The sequence below is a fragment of the Euleptes europaea genome, chromosome 1 (genome assembly GCF_029931775.1).
Source record: "Euleptes europaea isolate rEulEur1 chromosome 1, rEulEur1.hap1, whole genome shotgun sequence".
Taxonomy (NCBI): domain Eukaryota; kingdom Metazoa; phylum Chordata; class Lepidosauria; order Squamata; family Sphaerodactylidae; genus Euleptes; species Euleptes europaea.
Window position 1 is genome coordinate 167,957,984 of NC_079312.1, and position 26,615 is coordinate 167,984,598.

Sequence of the window (26,615 nt, forward strand, 5' to 3'; positions counted from 1 at the left end):
CCTCTGAATACCAGGGCCAGGAGGCAACATCAGGGGAAGGCCTCTATGCGCTGTCATTGGCCCTCCATAGTGATTGGTTGGCCACTGTCCGAGACAAGATGCTGGACTAGATGGACCACTGGTCAGGGCTCCTCTTATGTATCTGATACTCAGAAGGAGGAGTTGGAGGAGAGTGTTGTGGATACCGTGGACTGCCAAAAAAACAAATCAGTGGGTTCTAGATAAAAACAAGAAGCTAAAATGACTCAACTGAGGCTATTGTATTTTGGTCACATTATGAGAAGACAAAAGTCACTGGAAAAGACAATCATGCTAGGAAAAGTCGAGGGCAACAGGAAAAGAGGAAGACCCAACAAGAGATGGATTGACTCTATAAAGGAAGCCACGGCCCTCCATTTGCAAGATCTGAGCAAGGCTTTCAAAGATAGGACATTTTGGAAGACATTGATTCATAGGGTCCCATGAGTCGAAAGAGATCTGACGGCACTTAACACACACACACTCAGAAGGATACAACCACCATTTGTGGAAGTGTCCATTTACCTTTCATGGGTAACAGTCACTGACAGACCTATCCCCTTTAAAGCCATCAAACCTAGTAGCCAAGATACACTTGTGGCGGCCATTTTCTGCTCTTTTTTTCTAGTGTTATGACATCCTTTCAGAGGTCGGGCAACCCAAACCATACTAAGCATCACAAATGTGGCTGCCCGGAGCTAAGTAGGGTTGGCCCTGGTTACTACTTGGATGGGAGAACACTGAGGAATGAAGAGGAAGGCAATGGCAAACCACCTCTGAATGTCTCTTGCCTTGAAAGCCCCGCTGTGTTGCCATAAGTCGGCAAATGCTGGGAAATTTTGAAGGTGGTGTTTGGGGAGGGTAGAGTTTGAGGAAGAAGTGATGGCATTTCTGGGTGACGCTGTGGGAATTTTTACTATAGAAACAAAGGGAAATTCCTAGCGCGTTACTCTGGAGGCCATTTTCTGGCCATTTTTTCTGCTGCTCCTCAGTTTATTGTGGATGGGAGGTTACCTGCTGAAGATGAGGATTTAGTCACTGTGGGTAGGCAAATAGCTAGCCTACTCTGAACACCAGTTTGTTGAGGGAATCCTAACTCCGATTCAGCCACACACCACTTGAACTTGTATGTTACAAGTTGGTAACTACAGCCGGTTTTAATTTTTGCTTCTACCTACCAGTTGCATACTGCAGGTGAATGTTGTACGTATATAGCAGTTTGCAGATCACCCAAAATACATTAGGGTGATATTTAGCCTATTTGAAGATGGTTTCGTTGGGGAAGAGGAGCTAAAGAGGGAGGCATTTTACTGTTAATCTATCTTTCGGGTAGTTTGACATACGGTATTTGAGCATTGTTAATATCTGGTCAGCACATAAACGTCATCAGGAATCTGATGCGATGAAGCTGTAAGAAGAGTTTACTAAACGTTTGAACAGAACACAGTATGCATCAATAGTTCTAAAAGGCACCACTGTAGAGGAGTCTCTCTGTGGGTGTGTTTAAAAATCGGCACACAGCTCACTTTTCCAGAAGACCCTGTGAAATCTAAAGGCTGCTTGGCCCTGGTATAGCACATGGCCCTTTAGCTGAAATCCGTACAGAGATGCTTGAAGATTAGTGTCACTCTGTAGTAGTGCAACGATACTGTAGAAGAAGAAGAGTTGGTTTTTATATGCCAGCTTTCTCTGCCACTTAAGGAAGAATCAAACCGGCTTACTATTGCCATCTCTTCCCCTCCCCACAACAGACACCCTGAGAGGTAGGTGGGGCTGAGAGAGTGCCAAGAGAGCTGTGACTAGCCCAAGGTCACCCAGCTGGCTTCATGTGGAAGAGTGGGGAAACCAACCCGGTTCACCCGATTAGGCTCTGCCGCTCATGTGGAGGAGTGGGGAATCAGTTCTCCAGATTAGAATCCACTGCTCCAAACCACCACTCTTAACCACTACACCACGTTGGCTCTCCCAGCACCACACTGGTGTGCATCAAAGCCCCTAGCCTGGAATTACTAACAGTAACAAATGTATACTATATTACTGTACTACAGTACTATATAATGCTGTTTGTGGGAGGTTGGGGGAAATTTGTTTCCCCCGCCCCCAAATCTTAATAAATTTATTGTTAAAATCCAGCAGTTAAAATAAAGCTAACCCTTACATGGGTCATTTTCTACTGGTTTTTCTTACCCTTGTTATAGCCCATATGTTGTACTCGTGTTACAGAATATCCTCAGTACACTTGTTTCTGTGATCTGTTTCTGGAAGACAAATTATATACTTCTGTGCCAAATCATGACAGTCCTTAAAGCTGTGAGCGATCCAAACGCCTGATGTTCAGTGAAAAGATGGAGAAGAAAGAATACCTTCCCTACATCTGTAGAAATTTGTGGTTGTCCTGGTGCTGAGTACACTAGCCAAGAGATTGCTGTCCTGGACAGAACTTTCTAGGTTGTTACAGGGATCTGGCTTAAATCTGAATTTGTGGCTGTGGATTGATGGCATCTCCTCAACCAAGGTTTATCTCAGGGGTCCCCAGCGTTTTTAAGCCTGTGGGCACTTTTGGGATTCTAACACTGGATGGGGGGCCCAAATCCAAAATAGCTGCCATAAGAGGTGGAGCCAACTACAAATTGGCTGCCACAAGAGGCGGAACCAACCACAAAAGTGAGGTCATACGTAACTCTCAGGAAGTGAGGTCATGCGTAACTCTAATAGTAACACCTCAACATTTCAGGCAGAAGCTCTGTTTAACAGGATGCCCTTTAAAACAAATTTCATGTTAAAAACATTTTCTTTCATACAATTCGTTTTCAGTCATACAGTGAAGATCCTTGTGCCTTGGTGGCAGCTGCTTCCAAAGCAACTTCTTAAAAATCTGCACTGCCAATCAGAAGCCCTGATGGGCAAAAGTCCCATCTGGCCCTGCCCACTTTCTAACCACACCTGGCGGGCACCATGTTGGGGAACCAACCAAGATCAACTGAGGGATGGCCTCCTACAAAATGAAAGGCAGAATGCCTTTACTTGGAGTATTTATTAAATCTTCAAGGAAAACTCCTCAGTTTAAGTTCACATGAATACATGAAGCTGCCTTATACTGAATCAGACCCTCGGTCCATCAAAGTCAGTATTGTCTACTCAGACCGGCAGCGGCTCTCCAGGGTCTCAGGTGGAGGTCTTTGACATCACCTACTTCCCCGGTCCCTTTAACTGGAGATGCCGGGGATTGAACCCGGGACCTTCTGCATGCCAAGCAGATGCTCTACCACTGAGCCACAGCCCCTCCCAAATTCAAAGGCACCAAATTCCAGAAAGATGTGTTTCTTTCCTTAAAGTATGTTCTGAAAAGAGCAAATAGAGGAAGATTATGAGCTAGTTCGCTTCCTTGGTGTTTTTTTTTTTGTTGTTTTTTTTTACATATATTAATACACTGTCCACCTTTTTGCCTTGAACAGAACACTTTCCACAGTGACTTTTTTTCGAAGGAATCTATATGCTTGCCCCGGAATTCCTGTCAAAAGGTTCTGATTTTCTGTTGTTCGTGGTCATTTCGTGCAGAGCGGCCAAGCCGGTCTGACCTCATCCTTCCCTAGGTGAAATGATCGAGCTCCTTGGAACCAACCCTGCACATCCCTGTGTTTCAAAGAAAGATACGAAGTGGAGGGCAAGCTGACCCTTGTATCACCACCATGGATCTTCCCGCTGAGGAACTCCTGATTTAAAGATTCCCTAGGATCTTGCAAGATCTGAACAAGGCTGTCAAAGATAGGACATTTTGGAGGACATTGTAGGGTCGCCATGAGTCGGAAGCGACTTGACTCCACTTAACACACACACACACTCACAGGATTCTGTGGGACACAGTTTGAAAACCACTGGCCCGGAGACCAATTTAACGTGACATCGGCTTTTCTAGGTGCTTTATCAGACAATAAAAACATAGGAAGAGCCTGCTGGATCAGACAGAATCGAGCAGGTGCAGAGGAGAGTGACGAGGATGATCAGGGGCTTGGAGACCAAGCCCTACAAGGAAAGGCGGAGGGAGTTGGGAATGTTCAGTCTGGAGAAGAGGAGGTTGAGGGGGGGACATGATTATTCTCTTTAAGTATTTGAAGGGCTGCCACTTAGAGGAGGGCAGGGAGCTGTCCCTGTTGGCAGCAGAGGATAGGACTCGCAATAATGGGTTTAAATGGCAGGCTGGATATTAGGAAAACATTTTTTACAGTAAGAGTTGTTCAACAGTGGAATCGGCTAACTAGGGAGGTGGTGAGCTCCCCCTCACTGGAAGCCTTTAAGCAGAGGCTGGACAAGCACTTGTCAGGGATGCTCTAGGCTGATCCTGCATTAAGCAGGGGGTTGGACCAGATGGCCTGTATGGCCCCTTCCAACTCTGTGATTCTAATGACCAACTTGTCCAGCACACTGTTTCACAGAGCGGTCAACCAGTTGCACTGAAGGGCTAAAAAACAGGTTACAAAGGCCAAGGCCTACCCCTGCTGCCTCCCAGAACTGGTATTTGGAGGTTTGCTGCCTCTATATATCGAGGCTCCCTTCAGTCACCATGGCTAGGAACCATTGATGAACCTTGAATCTGTCTAACCCCCTTTTAAAGCGATCTATGCACATAGTCATCACTACTTCCACTGGCAGTGAGTTACTCTTTGAGTTAGGGATGCCAGCCTCCAGGTGGGACCTGGGGTTCCCTTGGAATTACAGCTCATCTCCAGACTACAGAGATCAGTTTCCCTGGAGAAAATGGCTGCTTTGGAGGGTGGACTCTGTGGCATTTTATCCCACTGAGGTCCCTGCCCTCCCCAGGCTCCATCCCCAAATCTTCAGGAGTTTCCTAAGCTGGGTCTGGCAACCCTAGATTGAGAAAAGAAGTATCTCCTTTTGTCTGTCCTGAATCTATTTCCCAGTAATTTCAGTGGACGTCCCCAAGTTCTAAAGCACCATTTAAAATATCTGCACAGTCCATCAGATCTCCAATAGTCAATCAGAAGCCTCGCTGGGCAAAAGCCCTACCTGATCACATTCACTTCGTAAAAACACTTGGCGGGTGCCAAAAAAGGTGTCTATGGGTGCCACATTGGGGATCCCTGGACTAGACCAAGGTCACAGTGTGTTTCATGGAAGAGTGTGGATTTGAACCAGTATCTCCCAGTTCTTCATTTAACACTCTAACCAGTACACCACATTGTCCTTTGGATACACACCTAATTTTATTACACCGATTGGATCAAGAATTCCCCTTTTACCCACCCTCTATTTCCCCTCTTCCTTTTTCCTCCGCCCCACTAGAGCGGTAGTTTGGAGCGGTGGATTCTGCTCTGGAGAACCAGGTTTTTCCCCACTCCACCACATGAGCGGTGGAGGCTAATCTGGTGAACTGGATTTGTTTCCCCACTCGAAGCCAGCTGGGTGACCTTGGGCTAGTCACACTCTCTCAGCCCCACCCACCTCACAGGGTGTCTGTTGTGGGGAGGGGAAGGGAAGGTGGCTTGAGTCTCCCTTAAGTGGTAGAGAAAGGCCATTTATGCATGGGAGGTTTTGCTATGGATTTGCCGCTCTCTGGATGCACATTTTTCCCATCTGAATGCTCCAAACTCTGCATGGGGGCTTATTGTTGAATTTTGAGAATCTGGATGGGGAAAATGTGCATTTAAAGAATGGCAAATCCAAGGCAAAACCTCCCGTGTGTAAATGGCCAAAGTCAACATATAAAAACCAACTCTTCTTCTTTCCTCTTGTCTGCCATCAACAACTTTTTCGTTCACTTCCCCCCCCCACCCCACTCCTTTGTCACCCCCTTTATTGCAGCTGGCTGAACCTCCCTGATATGTGGAGAAGCTGTTTGAGCGAATGTTTAAGCAAATACTATATAAAAGGGGGGAAATGGTTTTAGAATATCATATGGAAGCATCTAACTTAATATAAAAATCTGAACTATAATTTAATTTGATCATATTTGAGATATTTGTCTCCCAGACCTTCCTGTAACCGTTCTTTGTACCTTCTGTGCCTTCCAGTATTTATCGTACATCAGTCTTGCTAGCACCAAAAATGAGTTCATAATATTCTTTTAGTGTTTCTCATCCTCGTAATTAAATGACTAAATTAAGCAACTGAAGCTCAGTTCAGATGCCACAAACATCCTATCCCCTTGTCGACGTTTTTTTCCCCTTCCCCAGTAAACAGGATTAAGTTGTGTGTAAGAATCCAGGTTATTGGAAAAGAAATACTCCTCATTTTGTTAAAGTGCCCAGATTTGGATGTTTTGGCAAATTGGAGTTGAAGTTTTTAATCTTGGTAACAGGCAAGGGAGAGGATATATGTGCCTCCAAGCCTGATTGCCAACCATGTTCATGCACCTCATGAGTAAACTTTGATTCATCATGTCTAGATATAGCCTTGAGAGCAATCTTTGATTATTAGCAGTTACCATATTCAGATATTTTGGTTTTTTTCCCACATGTTAGCACCACCAGTAGAGTAACAAAGCAATCCTATGCAGGAGCCAGCGTGGTGTAGTGGTTAAGAGCAGTGGTTTGGAGCGGTGGAGTCTGATCTGGAGAACCGGGTTTGATTCCCCACTCCTCCACACGAGCGACGGAAGCAAATCTGGTCTACCGGGTTGGTTTCCCCACTCCTACACGTGAAGCCAGCTGGGTGACCTTGGGCAGGTTACAGCTCTGTTAGAGCTCTCTCAGCTCCACCTACCTCACAGGGTGTCTGTTGTGGGGAGGGGGAGGAAAGGTGATTGTAAGCCGGTTTGAGTCTCTTCTGCTGCTGCTGCAGTGGCCTGAGATTGTAGTACCTTTGCATATGTTTACACTGAAAATCACCTTTAACATCAGTATTAAACTAATGTTTTCTATTAACATTTTTATGGCTCCCCACCACCACAGGATCAGGTGCCACCCAGCTGCCATTTTATGAACAGTTGTCCCTAACATTTAAAGATAGTGAAAAGTAAAAATGTCTTGGGTAGAGAAGTCTGAAGTTCAATCGATTGTATGCCAGGATGTAGCTGGTCACGTCGGGAATCCCAAAAGATTGGGGTGCCTCGGCAGGCTTCCTATTTGACAGCTCCGTTTTAAATTTAGAAGATTTTAAATGTTAAGGGAGTGGAAGAATCATCTCCTGTGATCCCTCGGTGTCCTTCCTTAACCTTCAGAAGCCTACGGTGCCTTGGAGAACTCTGTGGAGCTTGCACTTTTAGACTGTAATAATTTACCACCCCGGCCATGATTTCATAGCCACTTCAATCTGACGCAGCTATTTTTTGCCGTTGTTTTGAGAACAGCGGCTTTTTTTTTTTTTTCATGCGAGGAACCAAAGGGAAACGGGAGCGGGACTATAAAGCCCTGCAAATAGCTCTTCAAAGAGAGCCTGGCTTTGCTGCCGCCATTGATTTCCAATCAAGAGTCCATTAGGGCCACCGTGCCGTTGCCGGCGCTCCTGCATTCTCTCTAGCTCTTAGCAGAAGTCGCCGGCTGGTGGTAAACGGGGCAGCGCTTTCTCTCTCTCGGGGTGGGGGGACTGAGCAGCCCTGCCCTATAAGGGAAAAGGGCAAGAGTCCAGTAGCACCTTAAAGACTAACAAAAATATTTTCTGGTAGGGTATGAGCTTTCGTGAGCCACAGCTCACTTCTTCAGATACACTTCTTCACTTCTTCAGAACTATAAGGGAAAAGTTATTGGAAAGGGGTACCCTCTTGAGAAAGCTGGGACAGACCGGCGAGACTCTGTTTAGCCTTCTCATTGCCCACATGGTGAGCGAGCATGTCAGAGGGTATCTCTCTGTGCTTACTGCCCCCTCAGTGTGGGTGACAGCTGGTGAGGCCTAGGTAGGGTTGCCAACCTCCAGGTACTAGCTGGAGATCTTCCCCTATTACAACAGATCTCCAGCCGATAGAGATCAGTTCACCTGGAGAAAATGGCCGCTTTGGCGATCGGACTCTATGGCATTGAAGTCCCTCCCCTCCCCAAACCCCGCCCTCCTCAGGCTCCGCCCCAAAATTCTCCAGGTTTTTCCCAACCCGGAGCTGGCAAACCTAGGCCTAGAGGAGGGGTGTCGAATTCATTCATTCATTCATTCATTCATTGCAGTCAATAGACCAAAACCAATTTAAAGGGTGTCGATACAAGGGCCAGATAAGACATAAATGTAACTTGGTCGGGCTGGGCCATTTGTACCATAAAATTTAATGCCAGGTACAAACTTTATAGAAGACACCGGCAAGGCCAATTAATGATATTATTTTTATCTAAAATATAAACATGCTTAAAACAGTAACACTCTCATAGTATTTTCTTTTATTGATCAGTCTTTGATCATTGACATCTCAGGACTGTGGGGAGGGGGCTTCCTTGGCCCGCAGCGGACTCGCCAGCCCAGATCGGCAGCGGTGGGGGGGGCAGCCTCAGGTGGATCGTGGGCCAAATAAGAGCCCTCAAGGGGCTGGATCCGCCGCCGCCCCCCCCGCCCCCCGGGCCTTATGCTTGACACCTGTGGCCTACGGATCGATAAGGCACCAAGCTGCATTTCAGTAGCAGCAGCTTGGGTTTTCTGGGTTAACGAATGCAGCCTGTCACAATACTGGAGAGACGCCTCGTTGATTCACGGCGGCAGGCCACCCCTCAGCAGCGCAGCGGGCAGACGTTGCCGCCGGGGTTTGCCTCATCCCTTTGTCCCCCTCCGAGAAACGCCCGTGAGAAACAGACCGAGCAGCGCCCAGGGTCTGCTTTCTTGAAGCCGCTGGGTCGTATTCTCAGACCGCTTCTCATCCGAGTGGTTTTTAAGTTCCACCAAGCAGGGCTGCTGAGAGCCCCACCGTAGGCGCAAAGCGTCCCTTTAAGATGCCCCTGGAACCATCCAGACCCAACCCAAACCTGAAAACAGATTTTCACAGTTTGCCCCGGCTCTGTGGACCCTCAGGGTGACCCAGGTCTCTGGAATGCCCCTCCCCTCCTCCCCATTTTTGAGCGGCCATGAAGCCCAATGGTACATTTCTCTGCGCCTCTTGCTGAGAAACCCTCAGATTCCATCACACCCTTTATCCTAAATCGCATGTGCTGCAGACAACCATTATCTGAATTGATTGGAAGAACTGTAGCCCCACCTTGTGTCTCTCCTATGGGTGCCCATTTTGGGAAGGTGGTGCGCGAGAATATTCGTCACTTCTTGCAAGAAGAACGCAAATGACCATTTTGTCCAGATCGAGTAGACTCCCTAGCCCACATCGTTTTAGCGTGTTCACAAAATAATGTTGCGCGAAATAAATGTATCACTCCCTGGATAAAACAGCTGATGACACTTTCTGAGAAGCGTTATCTGCTATCAAGTAGATCGGTGAATCGAGTGAGGGATGTGGCAACTTTTCTCTTTATAGTGTCAAGAAAAAAATAATCTTCATTTCCCTTTTTTTAGTATTTTTTTTTCACACTGTATGATACACAACAAACATACAATACATTCAATACCACAGTCACAACATAAAACAATACAAACATAGCCACTATAATATACCGTTACATAATTTACCAGGGCGCACTTGAAACATTTAATTTCATTGTGAATTCATCTAACATGAAAGATCCAATATGCCGATCGTTACTAACAGCCTTATTATAATAATCTTGCAATCGTTCCCCCCTTTTTAAAAGTGTGAAATGGCAGACGAATAGCCAGTGGCTGTTAAATCTAGGTAAAGGAATTCTTCAGTTCTTGCAAGCTGGACTATTTACAACCTGCATGGGTTCTGTTGATAGCCGCCTAGGCCGGGGTTAGAATGTTCCGGGAACAGGGGCTCTCACCCCGTCCCAGTTGCGTTTTACAGTTCTGGGGCTCCCGCGCAACCCTTTCTCCCAAAATAGCTGCATCTAACCAAAATACATACACATGAAGCTGCCTTATCCTGAATCAGACCCTCGGTCCATCAAAGTCAGTATTGTCTGCTCAGACCGGCAGCGGCTCTCCAGGGTCTCAGGCGGAGGTCTTTCCCATCACCTACTCGCCTGGTCCCTTTAACTGGAGATGCCAGAGGTTGAACCTGGGACCTTCTGCATGCCAAGCAGATGCTCTACCACTGAGCCACAGCCCCTCCCTTCCGGTGGTGGTTATTCGCCTGTTGTCCCCCCCCCCTCCCCACACTGGAATGATTGTTGTTGGAATAATTTCCCATTTGAACTAGTTACTCTGGCGTGTGGTGGAAAGGGTACCCCCATACTGCCTTGCCAGAAGTAAAAAAGAAAATGGTGGACGCTGCTTCAATCAGGGATCTAGACCCAGTTTAGTAGGTCGCTGCGGGAACTGAATTTGAAAATCTAATCTCTTCCTATTTTCTATCTAAATTCTGTTCCTCCTCCATTCCCTTTATTAAGTTTATTGTCTGATTTGAAGGGGGCAAAGGTTGTAACATAACCCCTCCCTCAGCAAGACCTTATCATATTTAACATAATTCCTGCCTTAACTCTTCCTTGTCTTGCTTTAAAGAATGCTCAGCTGCGTCAGGCTAACATTTATTTCTTACTTGCGTACACCTCCTTTCCACAGCCATGTAACAACATAACTTGACTTTTTAATTTTATTTTAAAAGCAAAAAATCTTTCCCTCCATACAACTCGTAAGTTGGTTTCCAGTATTTGCAATGTCCGCAAGAAAGATGTGCTTTGAGTTGGATAATGATGCTTTAAAACCCATGGGGAGCAGTGGTACCTTCCCTTAGGAGGGGTGGGCGGTTGTAAGGGTTGTGATATTGTTAGTAGCTTTATCTTCCAGATTGGTATACCAACCTTCAGTCTTGCCCCACCCATTGCACATCAGGTGAGCTGTGCCATTATATATATATTTAAAATAGCAGCACATAGGCACATGTACATAACCCTTCACTTTGCCCCGAGGTGAAATAGAGTACGCCTTATGCTGGCAGCGTTTGTATGAACCAGTAGTTAATCTGTGAAAACGGAGTCTTTCCCTCCTGAAGTTCCTCCCTCTACACCTTGACTCCTTTTTCAGAATAGCTCAGGAGCAAAGGCAGAATTTATGAAACCGAAATAATGGTTGGTGGACCCAGGACTAAAGTTAATCAGAAGGGCTTCTTTCTCTTGGTTGCTGGTAGTGTTCTGGCCAGTAACTGTAGGCAAAAGCAGGTGTTGCTAAGATGGAGATGCTCAGAATTGTGTCAATGTCAGTATCTGAAAGTTGTTAGCATCTTAAGGGTATAACAGGAGCCCTCTGGTGCAGAGTGGTAAGCTGCAGTACTGCAGTCCCAGCTCTGCTCACAACCTGAGTTCGATCCCGATGGAAGTCGGTTTCAAGTAGCCGGCTCAAGGTTGACTCGGCCTTCCATCCCTCCTAGGTCGGTAAAATGAGTACCCAGCTTGCTGGGGGTAAAGGGAAGACGACTGGGGAAGGCAATGCCTTTCCGAAGACTTCTAGGATATGGTGATGGCTGCCAACTTGGAAGGCTTTAAGAGGGGAGTGGACATGCTCATGGAGGACCATGGCTACTAGTCAAAATGAACACTAGTCATAATGCATACCTGTTCTCTCCTGGATCAGAGGAGCATGCCTATTATATTGGGTACTGTGGAACACAGGCGGGAGAATGCCGCTGCAGTCATCTTGTTTGTGGGCTTCCTAGAGACATCTGATTGCCCACTGTTGTGAACAGCCTGCTGGACTTGATGGGCCTTGGTCTGATTCAGCATGGCTTTTCTTATGTTCTTATGAAGTGGTAGTGATGTGGGGGAGGCAGAAAGCAAGACTGCGCTCCCTGACCCCCCTTTTTTTTGTCTCTCTGCACAGGAAGAGCTAACCAGCACCAGCGTGGAACATATCATCGTCAACCCCAATGCAGCCTACGATAAATTTAAGGACAAGCGAGTGGGCACCAAAGAGCTAGGTAAGTGTTCCCAGAGGTCTTCGCCTAAAATGAACATATGAACACGTGAAGCTGCCTTATGCTGAATCAGACCCTTGCTCCATCCAAGTCAGCATTGTCTACTCTGACTGGCAGCAGTTCTCCAGGGTCTCAGGCAAAGGTCTTTCACATCACCTATTTGCCTAGTCCCTTTAACTGGAGATGCCGGTGTTTGAACCTGGGACCTTCTGCATGCCAAACAGATGCTCTGCCACTGAGCCACAGCCCACAGAATGTGCTGCAGAGAGAAGCAGCAGATCCAGATATATAGTCCAGCTCCCATCAGACATCTGGTAATGGCACTAAACTTCCATGACAAATAGGGGTTCTGGCCCAAACCTGATTGTCATTTGTCCAGAAAGGATTGACTCTGTCAGGGTGAACCAATGTGGAATGGACATGAATGAGTCATTTTAATGTAAACCCCCAGAGGGTAAACACCCAGACAGTTACCCAGCCAGGTCTTTAAGGGTCTACTGGACTCTTGCTCTTTTCTACTGTAGAAAAGTGTTTGTAATTGTAAAAATTCTTTTTTTGTTTTCAAGACTTCTCAGATCGTATTGGCAAGTCCAAGAGGACCGGTTACGAGTCTGGAGACTATGAAATTGTGAGTAGCTGATTCGTTTTGAGCAAATGAATGTCAAGAGAGGGGGCAGCCTTATGATCCGACAGCCACGAGGCAAGGCCGCCCATCTGGCTGCCTTGGCCAGGACCAACCTGTATCAAGGCACAGGGAGCGAATGTGGCTGTCGTAAGCAAGAGAGACGAGCAAACGGAGGGATCGGTCAGTGGAGGGGCCTCAGGTGTCCCAACACTCCTGCCTGGCTTTTCACACTGTGCCTCCCTGACTCTGTAGGCTATAGGTAAAACCAACCCATGGCTCAGAAGTAGAATACTGTGTTATGTATTGAAGTTTGTGTTGGTCTCATTTTCAGAAATGACACGCGCTAGCTTAGGCAATCGAGCCTAAAGCATAGAACTTGTTTCTTGATTTGTACATTTCTGGGTTTGTGCCCTGTGGGTTGCATTCACACAATCAAGCATTTTTGTTCTGTATAAAACAGTTTCCTACATGTGGAAAGCCAGATATCAAGGAGAAGCCCTCCCCTTTTTTGCCGTCAAGTCATAGATGACTTATGGCGAGCCCATAGGGTTTTCAATGCAAGAGATGGTGCCAAGTTGTTTTCTGTTGCCCCAGAAGGTCGGACCAGAACCAACAGGTTGAAATGAAATCAAAAGAGTTTCCGTCTAGACATTAGGAAGAATTTTCTAACAGTTAGAGTGGTTGCTCAGTGGAACAGGCTTCCTCAGGAGGTGGTAAGCTCTCCTTCCCTGGAGGTTTTTAAGAAGAGGTTAGATGGCCATCTGTCAGCAGTGCTGATTCTATGACCTTAAGCAGCTGATGAGAGGGAGGGCATCTTGGCCATCTTCTGGGCATGGAGTAGGGATCACTGGGGGTGAGGCGGGGGAGGTAGTTGTGAATTTCCTGCATTGTACAGGGGGTTGGACTAGATGACCCTGGTGGTCCCTTCCAACTCTATGATTCTATGATGTTCTGAGGAGGTTTGCCATTGCCTGCCTCCATGTCACGCCCCGGGTATTCCATGGAGGTCTCCCATCCATCCAAATACGTGCCAGGTTGGGGCTGAGAGCATGTGACTGGCCCGAGGTCTCTCGGCAAGTTTTCCATGGCAGAGTGGGGATTCGACCCTGGGTCTCCCAGATCCTAGTCCGACACCTTAACCACTACACCACCCTGCCTCTCTAAAGGGGCTTTTTGTCTTTTCCCTGCTAATTTCCTGCAGGTAGAGTTCTTTCCAAGAGGAGGTTTTAACATCACACGAGCCACTGCCAGCACTCTGAAGTGGTACAGTCCAAGATGCAAGTTTATTGTCTCGCATTTGTGAGAACTAGACCCTGCTTTCCCTCCACATTCAATGGTATTGCCCACTTTTGACATTCCTGCCTGCCTTTCTGAGTCGTTCAAAGGGAAAAAAACACACACGGATGCATGCAAAATTGACAATAAATAGCACACCATATGCTCTTGTTTATCCCTTTGAAAACATCTGCCTTCAAACAGCCTTGCTATAGGAACTGGGGCGAAATGAAATCTGGCAAGCAGATTCTAGGATCTCCTTATTTTGACGTTGCTGTTGATCAGAGACTCTGCCTTTTTCTTAAGTTAGGGGAAGGACTTGGCGTGAAAGAAACTCCTCAGCAGAAGTACCAGCGCCTGCTGCATGAAGTTCAAGAGCTGACTACGGAAGTGGAGAAGATCAAGGTCAGAGTTCCCCTGTGTTGTTTTTTAAGACAGTTGGGAGGGGGGAGACCACTAGCTCTGTTTCCAGCCCTCTTGTGGCTGCTGCAGATTTGGCTCCCCTCAGTTATTTACATTCAGTACACACCAAAAGGGAAAATAGATCAAAATCTCATTGGGAGAAGATTTAAGACCATCTGCCTTCAAATGTATTGGAAAAAGGGGAAGAAGGGTTGGTTTTTATATGCCGACTTCCTCTACCTTTTAAGGAGAATCAAACTGGCTTACAATCTTCTTCCCTTCCTCTCCCCACAACAGACACCTAGCAAGGGAGGTGGGGCTGAGAGAGTTCGGAGAGAACTGTGACCAGCCCAAGGTCACCCAGCTGGCTTCATGTGTAGGAGTGGGGAAACCAACCCAGTTCTCCAGATTAGATTCCACCGCTCTTAACCACTACACCATGTTGGCTCTATTAGATCACTATGGTGCTTTTTCATTAAAACAATGACAGAATTGTACAAAGCAGTTACAGTTCAGCACCAAATCATTAAGCAAAGTTAACATTCATCAAGTGGGAGATAAGTCTTCATCTTCCCGCTTGGACACTTGGATTTGTTTATTTACCTCTATCCCTCCTTTTCCCCCCAAGGGGGACCCAAAGCAGCTTATATTATTCTCCTCTGTTTTAGCCTCACAACAACGTTGTGAGGTAGGTTAGGCTGAGAGTGTGCAATGGGTTCCAGGTCACCCAGCAAGCTTCCATGGGAGAGTGGGGATTCAAACCCGAGTCTCCGAGATCCTAGTCCGACACTAACCACTACACCACACTGGTTTTCCAGGGGCCCCTCCTTTGGACGCTGCTAAATCTTTCATTGGATGGTGAGAAATGGAGGGCTGGTTGGCTTTCTCTGACCAGCATCAGGAACGAGAGGCATTGCCCTGGACCGCAGACGCCTGTGTCGTGGTCTGATGAAGGCCCATGATGCAGCAGCCTTGTGGAAGCTGAGCAGAATGTGGTTCTAGTCAGCACCCCTGGATGGGAGACTGGGGACACTCTTCCAAGAGCAGAAGGCCAGACCAGAACCAACGGGTTGAAATTAAATCAAAAGAGTTTCCGTCTAGACATTAGGAAAAAATTTCTAACAGAGCAATTCCTCGGTAGAACAGACTTCCTCGGGAGGTGGCGAGCTCTCCTTCCCTGGAGGTTTTTAAGCAGAGGCTAGATGGCCATCTGTCAGCAGTGCTGATACTATGACCTTAGGCAGATCACGAGAGGGAGGGCATATTGGCCATCTTCTGGGCATGGAGTAGGGGTCACTGGGGGTGGGGGGGGAGGTAGTTGTGAATTTCCTGCATTGTGCAGGGGGTTGGGCTAGATGACCCTGGTGGTCCCTTCCAACTCTATGATTCTATGCTGAGTTCCATGGAAGAAAAACAAACTATAAAGGCAATTAAGTAAAGGAATTAAAATAGGCTGCTAAGGGCTGGGCTCTCTCTCCTCCCACAGAGCACTGTGAAGGAGTCGACGGCGGAGGAGAAGCTGACCCCCGTTTCCCTGGCGAAGCAGGTGGCTAGCCTGAAACAGCAGCTGGTCTCCACTCACCTGGAGAAGCTCCTGGGGCCGGACGCCGCCATCAACTTGACGGATCCTGATGGCGCTCTGGCCAAGTAAGTCGGGCGGAGTCCATCCATTGCTTGAGCTGGGATGTCACCGAGGGCCTGTTTTCATCTCTGAAATCATGAATTCTGTGGTGTGAAAAGAAAACGGTCCTGGTGGCACCTTAGGGACTGAACAGGTACACACACGTTTTCTCTCTTTTATGTGACGTAGTCACGTGAAAAAGTTAATCTCCTCTGGTGTTCCTTACCCTAGTTAGTATACCTACTCTTTGTGCTCCTTAAATTAGAGTTTAAATGAAGTCTTCCACCCCGAGACTCTAATTTGGAGCCAAGCTTGAACCCGGGTAGTTTCTGGTTTGTGGGGGTGGAGTTTGTGTGGAGCGGGGCGGGGTTCCTTAGTAGCAGTGCTTTGATTGACTCATAGGGCTAGAAGGGGCTACAAAACTGAGTGCATCCTTTTGCCTTAAGGAATATAATTATCCCCACTGATAAACAGGCAGAACATAGAGCACCAAACTGAATAAATAGATATGGAACCAGGGTCTTTTATGCATGGCAGTTTCCCTCGAGGTCACCCTTCCGATGACTTCGGGTCTTTGTTGCAATTATGCATGCCGTTTTCGACCATCAGAGGTTGCCTCCCCCTGCGTTTCCCCGCTCTTTGCCCTCATTTTTAATTTGAAAACTCGGGGAAAGGCAGGGGGAGAGCGAGGCAACCTCTGACGGTTGGAAACGGCATGCATAATCGCAACAAAGACCTGAAGTCATCGGGGGGGGGGGTGACTGTGAGGGAAACAACCATGCATAAAAGGCCCAAGTTAATTGTATCACCCCTGTTTTGCACCCAGATGGGAGAGGTTTTCCTCTTCCTTTTAATTAGTCCCCGGCTTGTCCCGCTTGTTGTTCCAGTCCTTGAGCTGAAATCCAGAGCAACAGCTGGTATCAGTTAATGCCAGTGCAGGAAGGGACCAGAGCCATGTACCTTATAAAGACCTGTGACTTCTTCGATTTCTTAGGCGTTTGCTCATTCAGCTGGAGGCAGCCAAGAGCGCCAAAGCCGCCCCTGCAGGAGGGAAGAGCCTGGCCAAAGCCCCAGCTGTCACAGGCAACACGGTGACGTACGAGCTGCATTCCCGTCCGGAGCAGGACAAATTCTCTCAGGCTGCTAAGGTAAGGATGGGAAAGGCTTGCTCTCTGACGCCTCTCTAGGAAATGAAAAGGAAGCAGTTTAGGATGGTGACCAAAGTGACATTTGCACAGCAACTTGGTGGTTTAGAGCACATGAACACATGAAGCTGCCTTCTACTGAATCAGACCCTTGGTCCATCAAAGTCAGTATTGTCTGCTTAGACCCGCAGTGTCTCTCCAGGGTCTCAGGCTGAGGTCTTTCATACCACCTTCTTGCCTAGTCCCTTTAACTGGAGATGCCGGGGATTGAACCTGGGACCTTCTGCATGCCAAGCAGATGCTCTACCACTGAGCCACGGCCCATCCCCGGGCAATGCTTAAACTGTGGGTTGCGACCCCATAACTAAATGTGGGGGTTACGAATAATTTGGCAACAGTAAATGGTAAAATTATATGTATACCAAAGAATTGTTTTAAAATAAATTTCTTTGATTTATTATCAGTGAATGTTTGATTTGCATTCCTATTTTATATACCTATACACCCAGGGTCGCGTAAAAATTTCTCAGGCAAAAAGGGGTTGCAAGTGGAAAAAGTTTAAGAAGCCCTGGTTTAGAGGAGCACCACATTCAGTTCCAAAAGTACCTTTCTCCCGGAATGAGCTCTGAGTACCTCCCCTTCCAAGACCCACACTCAAATTATACCCTTTAAGAATTTCTGTTGGGATGGGGAAATGTCTGCTGTAGGGGGCCGTGGCTCAGTGGTAGAGCATCTGCTTGGCATGCAGAAGGTCCCAGGTTCAATCCCAGGCATCTCCAATTAAAGGGACTAGGCGATGTGAAAGACCCCTGCCTGAGACCCTGGAGAGCCGCTGCCAGTCTGAGTAGACAGTACTGACTTCGATGGACCAAGGGTCTGATTCAGTGTAAGGCAGATTCATGTGTTCAGCCATTAAAGCCAATCACGCAGTATAACCCTTAAAATATCCAGGAAGGAACTGAGTGGAGAGAAATGATGGTAGAAGGGGTTAGAGCAGGAACAGGCAACATATTTGATCAGGAAAAACGCCGCAACATCTACTTGCGAAGATTCTGCTGCTCATGTGGAGAAGTAGGGGAATCAAACCCGGTTCTCCAGATCAGAGTCCACTGCTTCAAACCACTGCTCTTAACCACTACACCACGCTGGCATAGTAGCACTGCCAGCGCCTCAGGGATTCTTCAGTTGCTTGGGTGGAGAACTGGCCTGGAGTGCCAAGCAAAATGGTCCGGATGCGTACCGGGAGCTGCCTTCCTCTGGGTTAGATAGGTGAAAAAAAGAGGAGGAAAAGGCTTGCTGGAGTCTGGGAGATCTGGAGTTTGGGTGGATGATGGCAGAAGATCGAGCAAGTTTAGGAGGGAGGATGTGTGCCTGTGTCAAGTTAGAGAAACAAAGAGGTGGAAGAAACAGCTGTGGAACAGCAGTTCTGAAGAGGAACTTGCAAGGAAGAAGAAGAGTTGGTTTTTCTATGCCGACTTTCTCTACCACTTAAGGCAGAATCAAACCAGCTTACAATTGCCTTCCCTTCCTCTCCCCACAACAGACACCCTGTGAGGTAGGTGAGGCTGAGAGAGCTGTGACTAGCCCAAGGTCACCCAGCTGGTTTCATGTGTAGGAGTGGGGAAACGAATCCAGTTCACCAGATTAGCCTCTGCCGCTCATGTGGAGGAGTGGGGAATCGAACCCGGTTCTCCAGATCAGAGTCCATCACTCCAAACCACTGCACCACGCTGCCTCTGGAAGAGCCCAGAGTGGGTTAATTGGAATACTCTGATTGTCATGAACTCCTGGTTAGGGGTAATAGGGTAATAACCTCTTGATGGACGATGTCAAGGTTGGATGCAGCTTGCCTGGACGTTTTCCTGTGCCAGGCCCATTGAAATTAATGGAAACGGCTCAGGGCATGGTATGAGTTCTTGCACCAGCTTCCTTTCCAGAGAGCCAGCATGGTGTAATGGTTAAGAGTGGTGGTTTGGAGCGGTGGAGTCTGATCTGGAGAACTGGGTTTGATTCCCCTTTCCTCCAAATGAGCAGTAGAGGCTAATCTGGTGAACTGGATTTATTTCCCCACTCCTTCACATGAAGCCAGCTGGGTGACCTTGGGCTAGTCACAGATCTCTCAGCCCCGCCTACCTGACATGGTGTCTGTTGTGGGCAGGGGAAGGGAAGGAGATTGTAAGCCAGTTTGATTCTGCCTTAAGTGGCAGAGAAATTGGCATATGAAAACAAACTCTTCTTCCCTTCCGTGCTGCTTGTGCAGGAGAAGAACCCTTGTCGGTCCCTTGACCCTTAACATTATCTTAAAATCTGCCGCTCGAAGCCGCCAAACCTGGCGGCGGTAGCGAAATTGGCTGGAGCAAAAGCACCTTTATCAGAGGTTTTTTCCCCCAAGTCTGAAAACCAAGAACGTTTCTAGGCAGATATCGAGGGAAGAAGGAAAGTGAAACACCTTAATCTCACATTTACTCTTTCTGGTCTATGTAGATTGCAGAACTGGAGAAGCGCTTGGCTGAGCTGGAAGCCACCATTCGTTGCGAACAGGATCCCCAGGTAAGCATCTCAGGGACAGAATAGGAGATACATGACGACGATGGGGAGTGGGGGGAAGAATCTGAAAGCAGATCGAGGTGCTGATGAATGGCTATCTGCTCAGGAGGTGTGAGGTGCATGATATTTGTCCTCCTCCCCACAGCGCAATAGCAGCAGCTATAAAACAAGCCAACCGTGTGAAGAAGTCCTGCTTTCCATCTGCTCTGTCTCTGCTTACCCATCAGTATCATTGGAGCGACCCTCAAGTGTGCAAGCCTGTGCACACTTCACTTTCTCTCATGACAGTAATTCTCAGGGTCATGGTGAAACTGATGGGGAGTCTATTTAGGACAGACAGACAAACATCTTTGCGCAGTCGATGGAGTTCAGAGCTACAAGGTCTGATTGGTCGTTTATGCGTGGGAGTTTTACTTGAGGTTCGTTGCTCGCTGGACCCACACCTTCCGGATGGGAGTATGCACCAGCGGTCTCCAAGCTCAAATCAAGTCCCCGCCCCTTTAAATGCTGCTTTGTAACTGGCTTACTTCGTAGTGCTTACTGTGAGAGAAAATCCCCCCCCCAAACCCAGTTGCCAAATAAAAAAGTATTTTAAGAAGAAAAAAACAAAAGACAGAGCAATCTGAAAGGGAGGGGAGAATCTAAACCTCATTTTTAAAAAGCCTGGCAGACAGAAAACTCATGCATAACTCCAAGGAACAACCGAGAAAGACCAAGGGTGAACGGAGGGAAAGAACCCATGCATAAATGACCATTGGCTTAGGTGGCTTTAAAAGGGGATGAGATAAACTCTTGGAAGACAGGCATATCAGTGGCTACCTGTCATGGTGTGTGTGTGATTTTGCCGTCACATCACAGCTGACTTATGGTGACCCCATAGGGTTTTCAAGTCAAGTGACATTCGGAGGTGGTTTGCCATTGCCTGCCTCCTCGTGGGCTGGGAGAGTTCTGAGAGAACCTTGACTGGCCAAGGTCACCCAGCAGGCTTCATGGGGAGGAGTGGGGAATCGAACCCGGTTCGCCAGATTAGAGCCCATCGCTCCTAACCACTACACGGTAGCTAAATGGAATCTCCATGTGATACCTCTGAGTATCAAATTCTGTAGATAAATCTTGGGGGAAAGCTGTTGCTTCCGCACCCTGTCGATACACCTCCCAGATTGCAGCAGGAGGATCTGTGGGGCTGGTTCCCGTAGAGTTGAGTCATGTGCCTCCGTGCCTCTCTGGTGCACCACTGCTGCCTGCTTCCAAGCTCCGTACGAAGCAGCACCATCCCAATTCATGGCAAGGGGAGGCTTTCCACTTGTATGGTCATGTGTAATAGCCGGCACTGTCCCGCACTCAGTTAATCCTTTGTTACCATGCTGTTCTTGTAAAACTGTTTCTCCCATATGATGTAAATGCTTAAGACTTTGTCCACGAGCAATAAAGGTGGATTGAGTTAATCCTTTGCATTCTCTCTCCTTAGAATCCTCTGACTGTCGGACTGCAGGGAGCCAGTCTTATGGTGAGGCTTGGAGCAGGTGTGACAGGTGGCTATGCCTCACGACGGAGGCAGGGAGGGTGGCTGAAGCTAAGGATTTGGGCGCAAAGGGTCCTCTCAGGGGCAGTCCGTCCACTAGGTGCGCCCAGGTCAATTGCCTGGAGTGCCAAAGGTAGAGGGGTGACCGCCAGCATTGCAGCCTGCGCACACCCCTGCCCCCACCATTAGGGTCTGCAGCGGCAAGAAGCAGACCCAGGAGGCGCCCATAGCTCCAGTGGGGAGGCAGGTGGGGAGTCTGCTTCTTCCCTCCTTCTGGTGGGCGGGGCAGGCTCGGCCCTCTTCCCCTTCCCTCACTGCTTTCCCGTCCTACTTCCCTTGCTGCCTGGCTGTGGGGGGTGGCGAGGCGGGCAGTGGCTCCCCGCCATGCTGCAGGGGGGCAAACAGGGTGGGTGCAGTCTCGCTGCCACCGCACCTCGCCTCCGGGACTTGGGAGGGAACGTGTAGCGATTCTACCTTGCTCATAACGCACGGATGAATGGAACTGAGTTTCGGGCAGTTGTAAAGTTCAGTTTTTTTTCTGTCTGGGCAAAACTGATACAACGGATAGTGCGGCAAAATTTCTTCAAGTAGCTGTGAGGCTTCAAGAACCTAAATTCTGATCCTTTCTGGTCCTAGCTTTGGTTCTCCTTGTTTTTTAGGCCCTGTATTGATTGCATATATGCCAATAAAGGCGCTGCTGCTGTTGACTTGGGAGGGCGAGTGCAGAGGGGGGAGGAGGAGGATAGCTCCTTCCTGCAGATGGAATCGGCCAAAATGGCTCCTCCACCTCCTTGCCAACGGATTTTCTCTCTTTTGTCTGCCTAACCCCTCTGTGGGTCAAATATCTCCTTCTTGTTGATGCCAGGAGAATTCCTTCTGCATCCCAAGCCTCTCGCCTTCTAAGGATCAGATTCCGGCCAAGGTGGGAGCTGGCCATTTTACAGTCTCCGGCCAAGATGGCCATTGGTGGTTCCAAAGCTTTGATGGCTGAGCGCTCGCTACAGCCATTGACCACGTGGATGATATCTGGGAGCGATTGTCTCCCCTTCCCCCGCTGCCTGTTTTCTTCTCATGGAGGAAAAAAACCTTTTAAAACCGATTGTTCGGTTTGTGGAGAGCCCGAGTCTCAAAACGCATCTCTCCACACATCTCCACAACACAGGGTATATGTGGGTTGTTGTTGGTTTTTTGGGGGTTTGAAACTGGTTTCCTGCACTTTTCTGATCAAGAAACTAGGGGCAGTCATTATCTATATCAACAGGTCATTGTGAGATTGAAACAGGAATTTGGCCTTGTGAAGCGTGTGCCATAGTAAGTAAAAGGCACATGGGCTAAAAACTGGCTGTTAACCTGACTATCCATTGGTTTGGCTGCTGTGATGTCACAGGAGGTTGATGAACATCCTAGCAGTCTGGAACAATCTGTGGAACGTGGATAAACCATGAAGGTTCCGAAAGTGAAGGGAAATGTGGATTTAGCTGGAACATAGAGGAGCGAAGGGCAAGAAAGGAGCAGTCAGGCAAGGGAAACTAAGGAAGGGAAGGGTTAAGTTAGGGTTGCCAGGTCCCTCTTCGCCACCGGCGAGAGGTTTTTGGGGCGGAGCCTGAGGAGGGCAGGGTTTGGGGAGGGGAGGGGCTTCAGTGCCACAGAGTCCAATTGCCAAAGCGGCCATTTTCTCCAGGTGAACTGACCTCTTTTGGCTGGAGATCAGTTGTAATAATGGGAGATCTCCAACTAGTACCTGGAGGGTGGCAACCTTAGGTTAAGTAGAGGTGGGAGCTATGTTCCGCATATTGATTTGGAACTAGCCAGACAGATTTTTTGTTGTTGCTGGTGTTGCATAGAGGTGTTAATTCTAATGTGTGTTTCCAATGTCTCCTGTCCTCAGGAAACAGTGGAGATTTTGCAGGTGAAAGTCAGCGCCTTAGACATGGCATCCCTGGACCAGGTGGAGGCAAGGCTACAGGTGGGTCTGTGCCAGGAAAGTTCTCTCCGAGTCCCCGTTTGGGCCACTGGGAGAAGGGGGGGGGGGCGGGACACCGAATGTTCAGGTGGAATCCAGTTCTCTAACTTGCCTGCCCTTCGTCCCTAGAGTGTCTTGGGGAAAGTGAATGAGATCGCCAAGCACAAGGGAGCGGTGGAGGACGCAGACACCCAAAGCAAGGTCAGACACTTGAACCTTCCGGAATTGGGCGGACAGTAACCCACAGGACTTTGTGGCTGTATATTCATACTGTGTATGTGTGGCTGGCCTATTGTTGGAAAGTTGGACATATCGGGACTCCCCCTGCTGTTTCAGGGATGCCACTGCGGCAGCATACAAGAGCCGAGTCTGGACTGCAGCATCCCAGGTCTTTTATGCATAGCTGTTTCCCTCGCCGTCACCCCTCCGACCACTTCGGGCCTTTGTTTTGGTTATGCATGCCGTTTCTCACCATCAGAGGTCGCCTTGCTCTCCCCCTGCCTTTCCCCATGTTTTGCCTGTGTTTTCAAATTTATGATGAAGCAGGTCCCTGAAAATGCAGGCAAAACATGGGGAAACGCAGAGGGATAGCAAAGTGACCTCTGACAGTCGGAAGCGGCATGCATTAACCCAAACAAAGACCTGAAGTCGTCGGAGGGGTGATGGCGAGGGAAACAGTCATGCATAAATGACCTGGGTTGGTTTCCCCACTCCTCCACTTGAAGCCAGCTGGGTGACCTTGGGCCAGTCACAGCTCTCTCAGTCCCACCTACCTCCCAGGGTGTCTGTTGTGGGGAGGGGAAGGGAAGGCGACTATAAGCTGGTTTGAGTCTCTCTTAAGTGGTAGATAAAGGCGGCATATAAAAACCAACTCTTCTTCTCTGCAGGTGCATCAGCTCTATGAGATTGTCCAGCGCTGGAGCCCTCTGGCCAGCTCCCTGCCCGAGGTGGTGCAGCGCATGGTGACCGTGAGGCAGTTGCATGAGCAAGGTGAGCCTCCGGGCCAGCTTCACGAGAAGGAGGAGCCCTTGTGAGCCAGATTAACACCGGGGTCCAAGACAGGAGAGTGACTCCCGCCTTCTGGCCTTGCATTACCGTGATGCCGAGCAGCCTTCCCCCCTCTTGCCCCCAAGCTGATCCTCGATTCTCGTGTCTTACAGCCATGCAGTTTGGGCAGCTCCTGACTCATTTGGACACTACCCAACAGATGATTGCTAATTCCTTGAAGGATAACGTCACCCTGCTGACCCAGGTAGGACTGGGAGGTGTGGGAATTCTCTTTGTCGCTGAAAGTAAGAAAAAAGTAAAACCGGACTACACCTAGCAACGTGCTAGCGAATCAAAACAGATAAGGACAAAATGGAGAATAGAAGAAGTACCCACATTGCATGAATGGTACCATAAAGTTATGGAGTTGGCCAAGATAGCCAAGTTAAGTAAATATATAGAAGATAGCTGGATTTCCGACTTTGATATAGACTGGAAGGTATGGTCAATATATATAAATCAGTATTTTAGGGATAGAAAAATGACCTTAGGTTTTAGAACCTAAACTTACTAAACTGTAGGCTAAGATGAAAATAACTAAATAATAACTAAAGTAAAAACATAAAATCAAAGTTATTCACAAAAGAAATAATATACACAATATTCTGTTCTGTATGAGGAGAGGTGGACGTTGGTTTTTGTATTGTTTTATATTTCACTTTTTCTTTTCTTTTTTTCTTCACTTGTGCTGAGAGGGGGGATGTTATAAAGAGAGACCCGTTTTTAAGAAATTAAATTAAATTCTCAGTTTAGTTAGGCTTCCCAGTGTTTTAAGAATCGAACCTGTCCTATGGGGAGAAGTTAGGACGCTTAGGGCTGTTTTGCTTGGAAAGAAGGCGGCTAAGGGGAGACATGATAGAGGTCTATAAAATTATGCATGGTTTGGAGAGAGTGGACAGGGAGAAGTTTTTCTCCCTCTCCCATAATACTAGAACGCAGGGTCATCTACTGAAGCTGGAGGGTGAGAGATTCATAACAGATATAAGGAAGTATTTCTTCACACAATGCATAGTTAAATTGTGGAATTCCCAGCCCCAGGATGCGGTGATGGCTGCCAGCTTGGAGGGCTTTAAGAGGGGAGTGGACATGTTCATGGAAGAAAGGGGTATTCATGGCTATTAGTTGGAATGGATGCTGGTCATGCTGCATACCTGTTCTCTCTAGTATCAGAGGAGCATGCCTATTATTTTGGGTGCGGTGGAACATGGGCAGGATGGTGCTGTTGCAGTCATCTTGTTAGTGGCTTCCTAGAGGCACCTGGTTGGCCACTGTGTGAGCAGACTGCTGGACTTGATGGGCCTTGGTCTGATCCAGCAGGGCCTTATGTTCTTATGTTCCCCACTCCTCCACATGAGCGGGTGGTGAACTGGATTGGTTTCCCCACTCCTACACACAAAGCCAGCTGGGTGACCTTGGGCCAGTCACATCTCTCTCTGAACTCTCTCAGCCCCATCTGCCTCACAAGGTGTCTGTTGTGGGGAGAGGAAGAGAAGGAGATGGTAAGCCAGTTTGATTCTCCTTAAAAAGGAGAAAGTCGGCATATAAAAACCAACTCTTCTTCCTGAGATGGATTGGTTTTTCATTCAAAAGAAAAAGTTCTAGCCCCTGTGACTGTGCAAATATGCTTGGAATCTTGTGGGTGTTGCTTGCTGAGGGTTGACCACAGTGCTCATGCCACGTGGCGATAGACTCCCCCTGTGTCTAGTGAAAACAGCAACATTACGAAAAAATGCACTTATATGAAAAAAGAGCCCATTATGAGCATTTGTTCAGGTTGCATAATGTATACAGCAGAGAGAATTCTGGCAGGGGTAGGTGGAGCAGAGTTTGGACTGTCTAGGCTCAGAATTTTATTCTTAATCACATACACACACCCCTGGGTGCATCTCTCATGGCCCACCTTGCTCGTGAACCACCCTGCAGCATCTTTTCGCATTGGCAGGTAGCAGACAGCAGATCCCTGGTTATCATGCTGCTGACTCTCCTGCATGCTTTCTCCCTAGGTTCAGAAGACCATGAAGGAGAACCTCGCTGCCGTTGAGGACAACTTTGTCAGCATGGACGCACGGGTGCAGAAGCTCGCTAAATGAACCCCCCCCCCCTCCTTAACTCCGTCTACTAAGACTGGGCAGAAAAGGTTTGCCCGCTGGTCTGCACTAACCACTCCCATCCCTTCCCTACCTCTGTACTTTTTTCTCGCGCGCTCTTGGCGGGGGGCTCAGCCTTCATGCGGGGTGGAGGCCTGAGCGCTCTTCGGTTTGCAGAGGGAGGAGCGCTGCCCCCCCTCCCATGTTTGCTGCTCCCATGGTGATTCTGACTGCAGAAGACTGTGCTACGTTCCCAACGGGAGGGAGGGACCCTGGCTAGGGAGGGACCCCATTCTTTGAAGCACTTCCTGGGCAGGTGCCTTCACCGCTTGGTGCCGGTGCCTCTGACTAAGAAAGACATCGTTATTCTCAGCCTGGCATGGAGGCTGATTGTATTGGTATATAATTATTTAACGTCATTAAACACTTGTGCTTACCGTTGTGTATGCAGTCCTTTT

The 26,615-nt window shown here is 48.1% G+C and overlaps 1 protein-coding gene and 1 non-coding gene across 2 annotated transcripts in view; one reads left to right on the plus strand and one right to left on the minus strand.

The window, feature by feature from the left end:
- The window catches only part of DCTN2 (dynactin subunit 2), a 51,424-nt gene extending 25,257 nt beyond the window's left edge, over window positions 1–26,167 (plus strand). The window contains exons 3-14 of the mRNA XM_056858133.1: window positions 11,830–11,926; window positions 12,490–12,551; window positions 14,130–14,228; window positions 15,712–15,872; window positions 16,841–16,994; window positions 19,476–19,541; window positions 21,007–21,045; window positions 22,949–23,026; window positions 23,153–23,224; window positions 23,911–24,013; window positions 24,184–24,275; window positions 26,074–26,167. Of these exons, the coding sequence (XP_056714111.1) occupies window positions 11,830–11,926; window positions 12,490–12,551; window positions 14,130–14,228; window positions 15,712–15,872; window positions 16,841–16,994; window positions 19,476–19,541; window positions 21,007–21,045; window positions 22,949–23,026; window positions 23,153–23,224; window positions 23,911–24,013; window positions 24,184–24,275; window positions 26,074–26,160 (1,110 nt within the window). The 3' untranslated portion in view covers window positions 26,161–26,167. The remainder of the gene's footprint in view (window positions 1–11,829; window positions 11,927–12,489; window positions 12,552–14,129; window positions 14,229–15,711; window positions 15,873–16,840; window positions 16,995–19,475; window positions 19,542–21,006; window positions 21,046–22,948; window positions 23,027–23,152; window positions 23,225–23,910; window positions 24,014–24,183; window positions 24,276–26,073) is intronic.
- On the minus strand, window positions 3,230–3,301 carry TRNAA-GGC (transfer RNA alanine (anticodon GGC)). The gene has a single exon. It is a non-coding gene; the product is annotated as a tRNA-Ala (tRNA).
- Window positions 26,168–26,615: the final 448 nt, after the last annotated feature.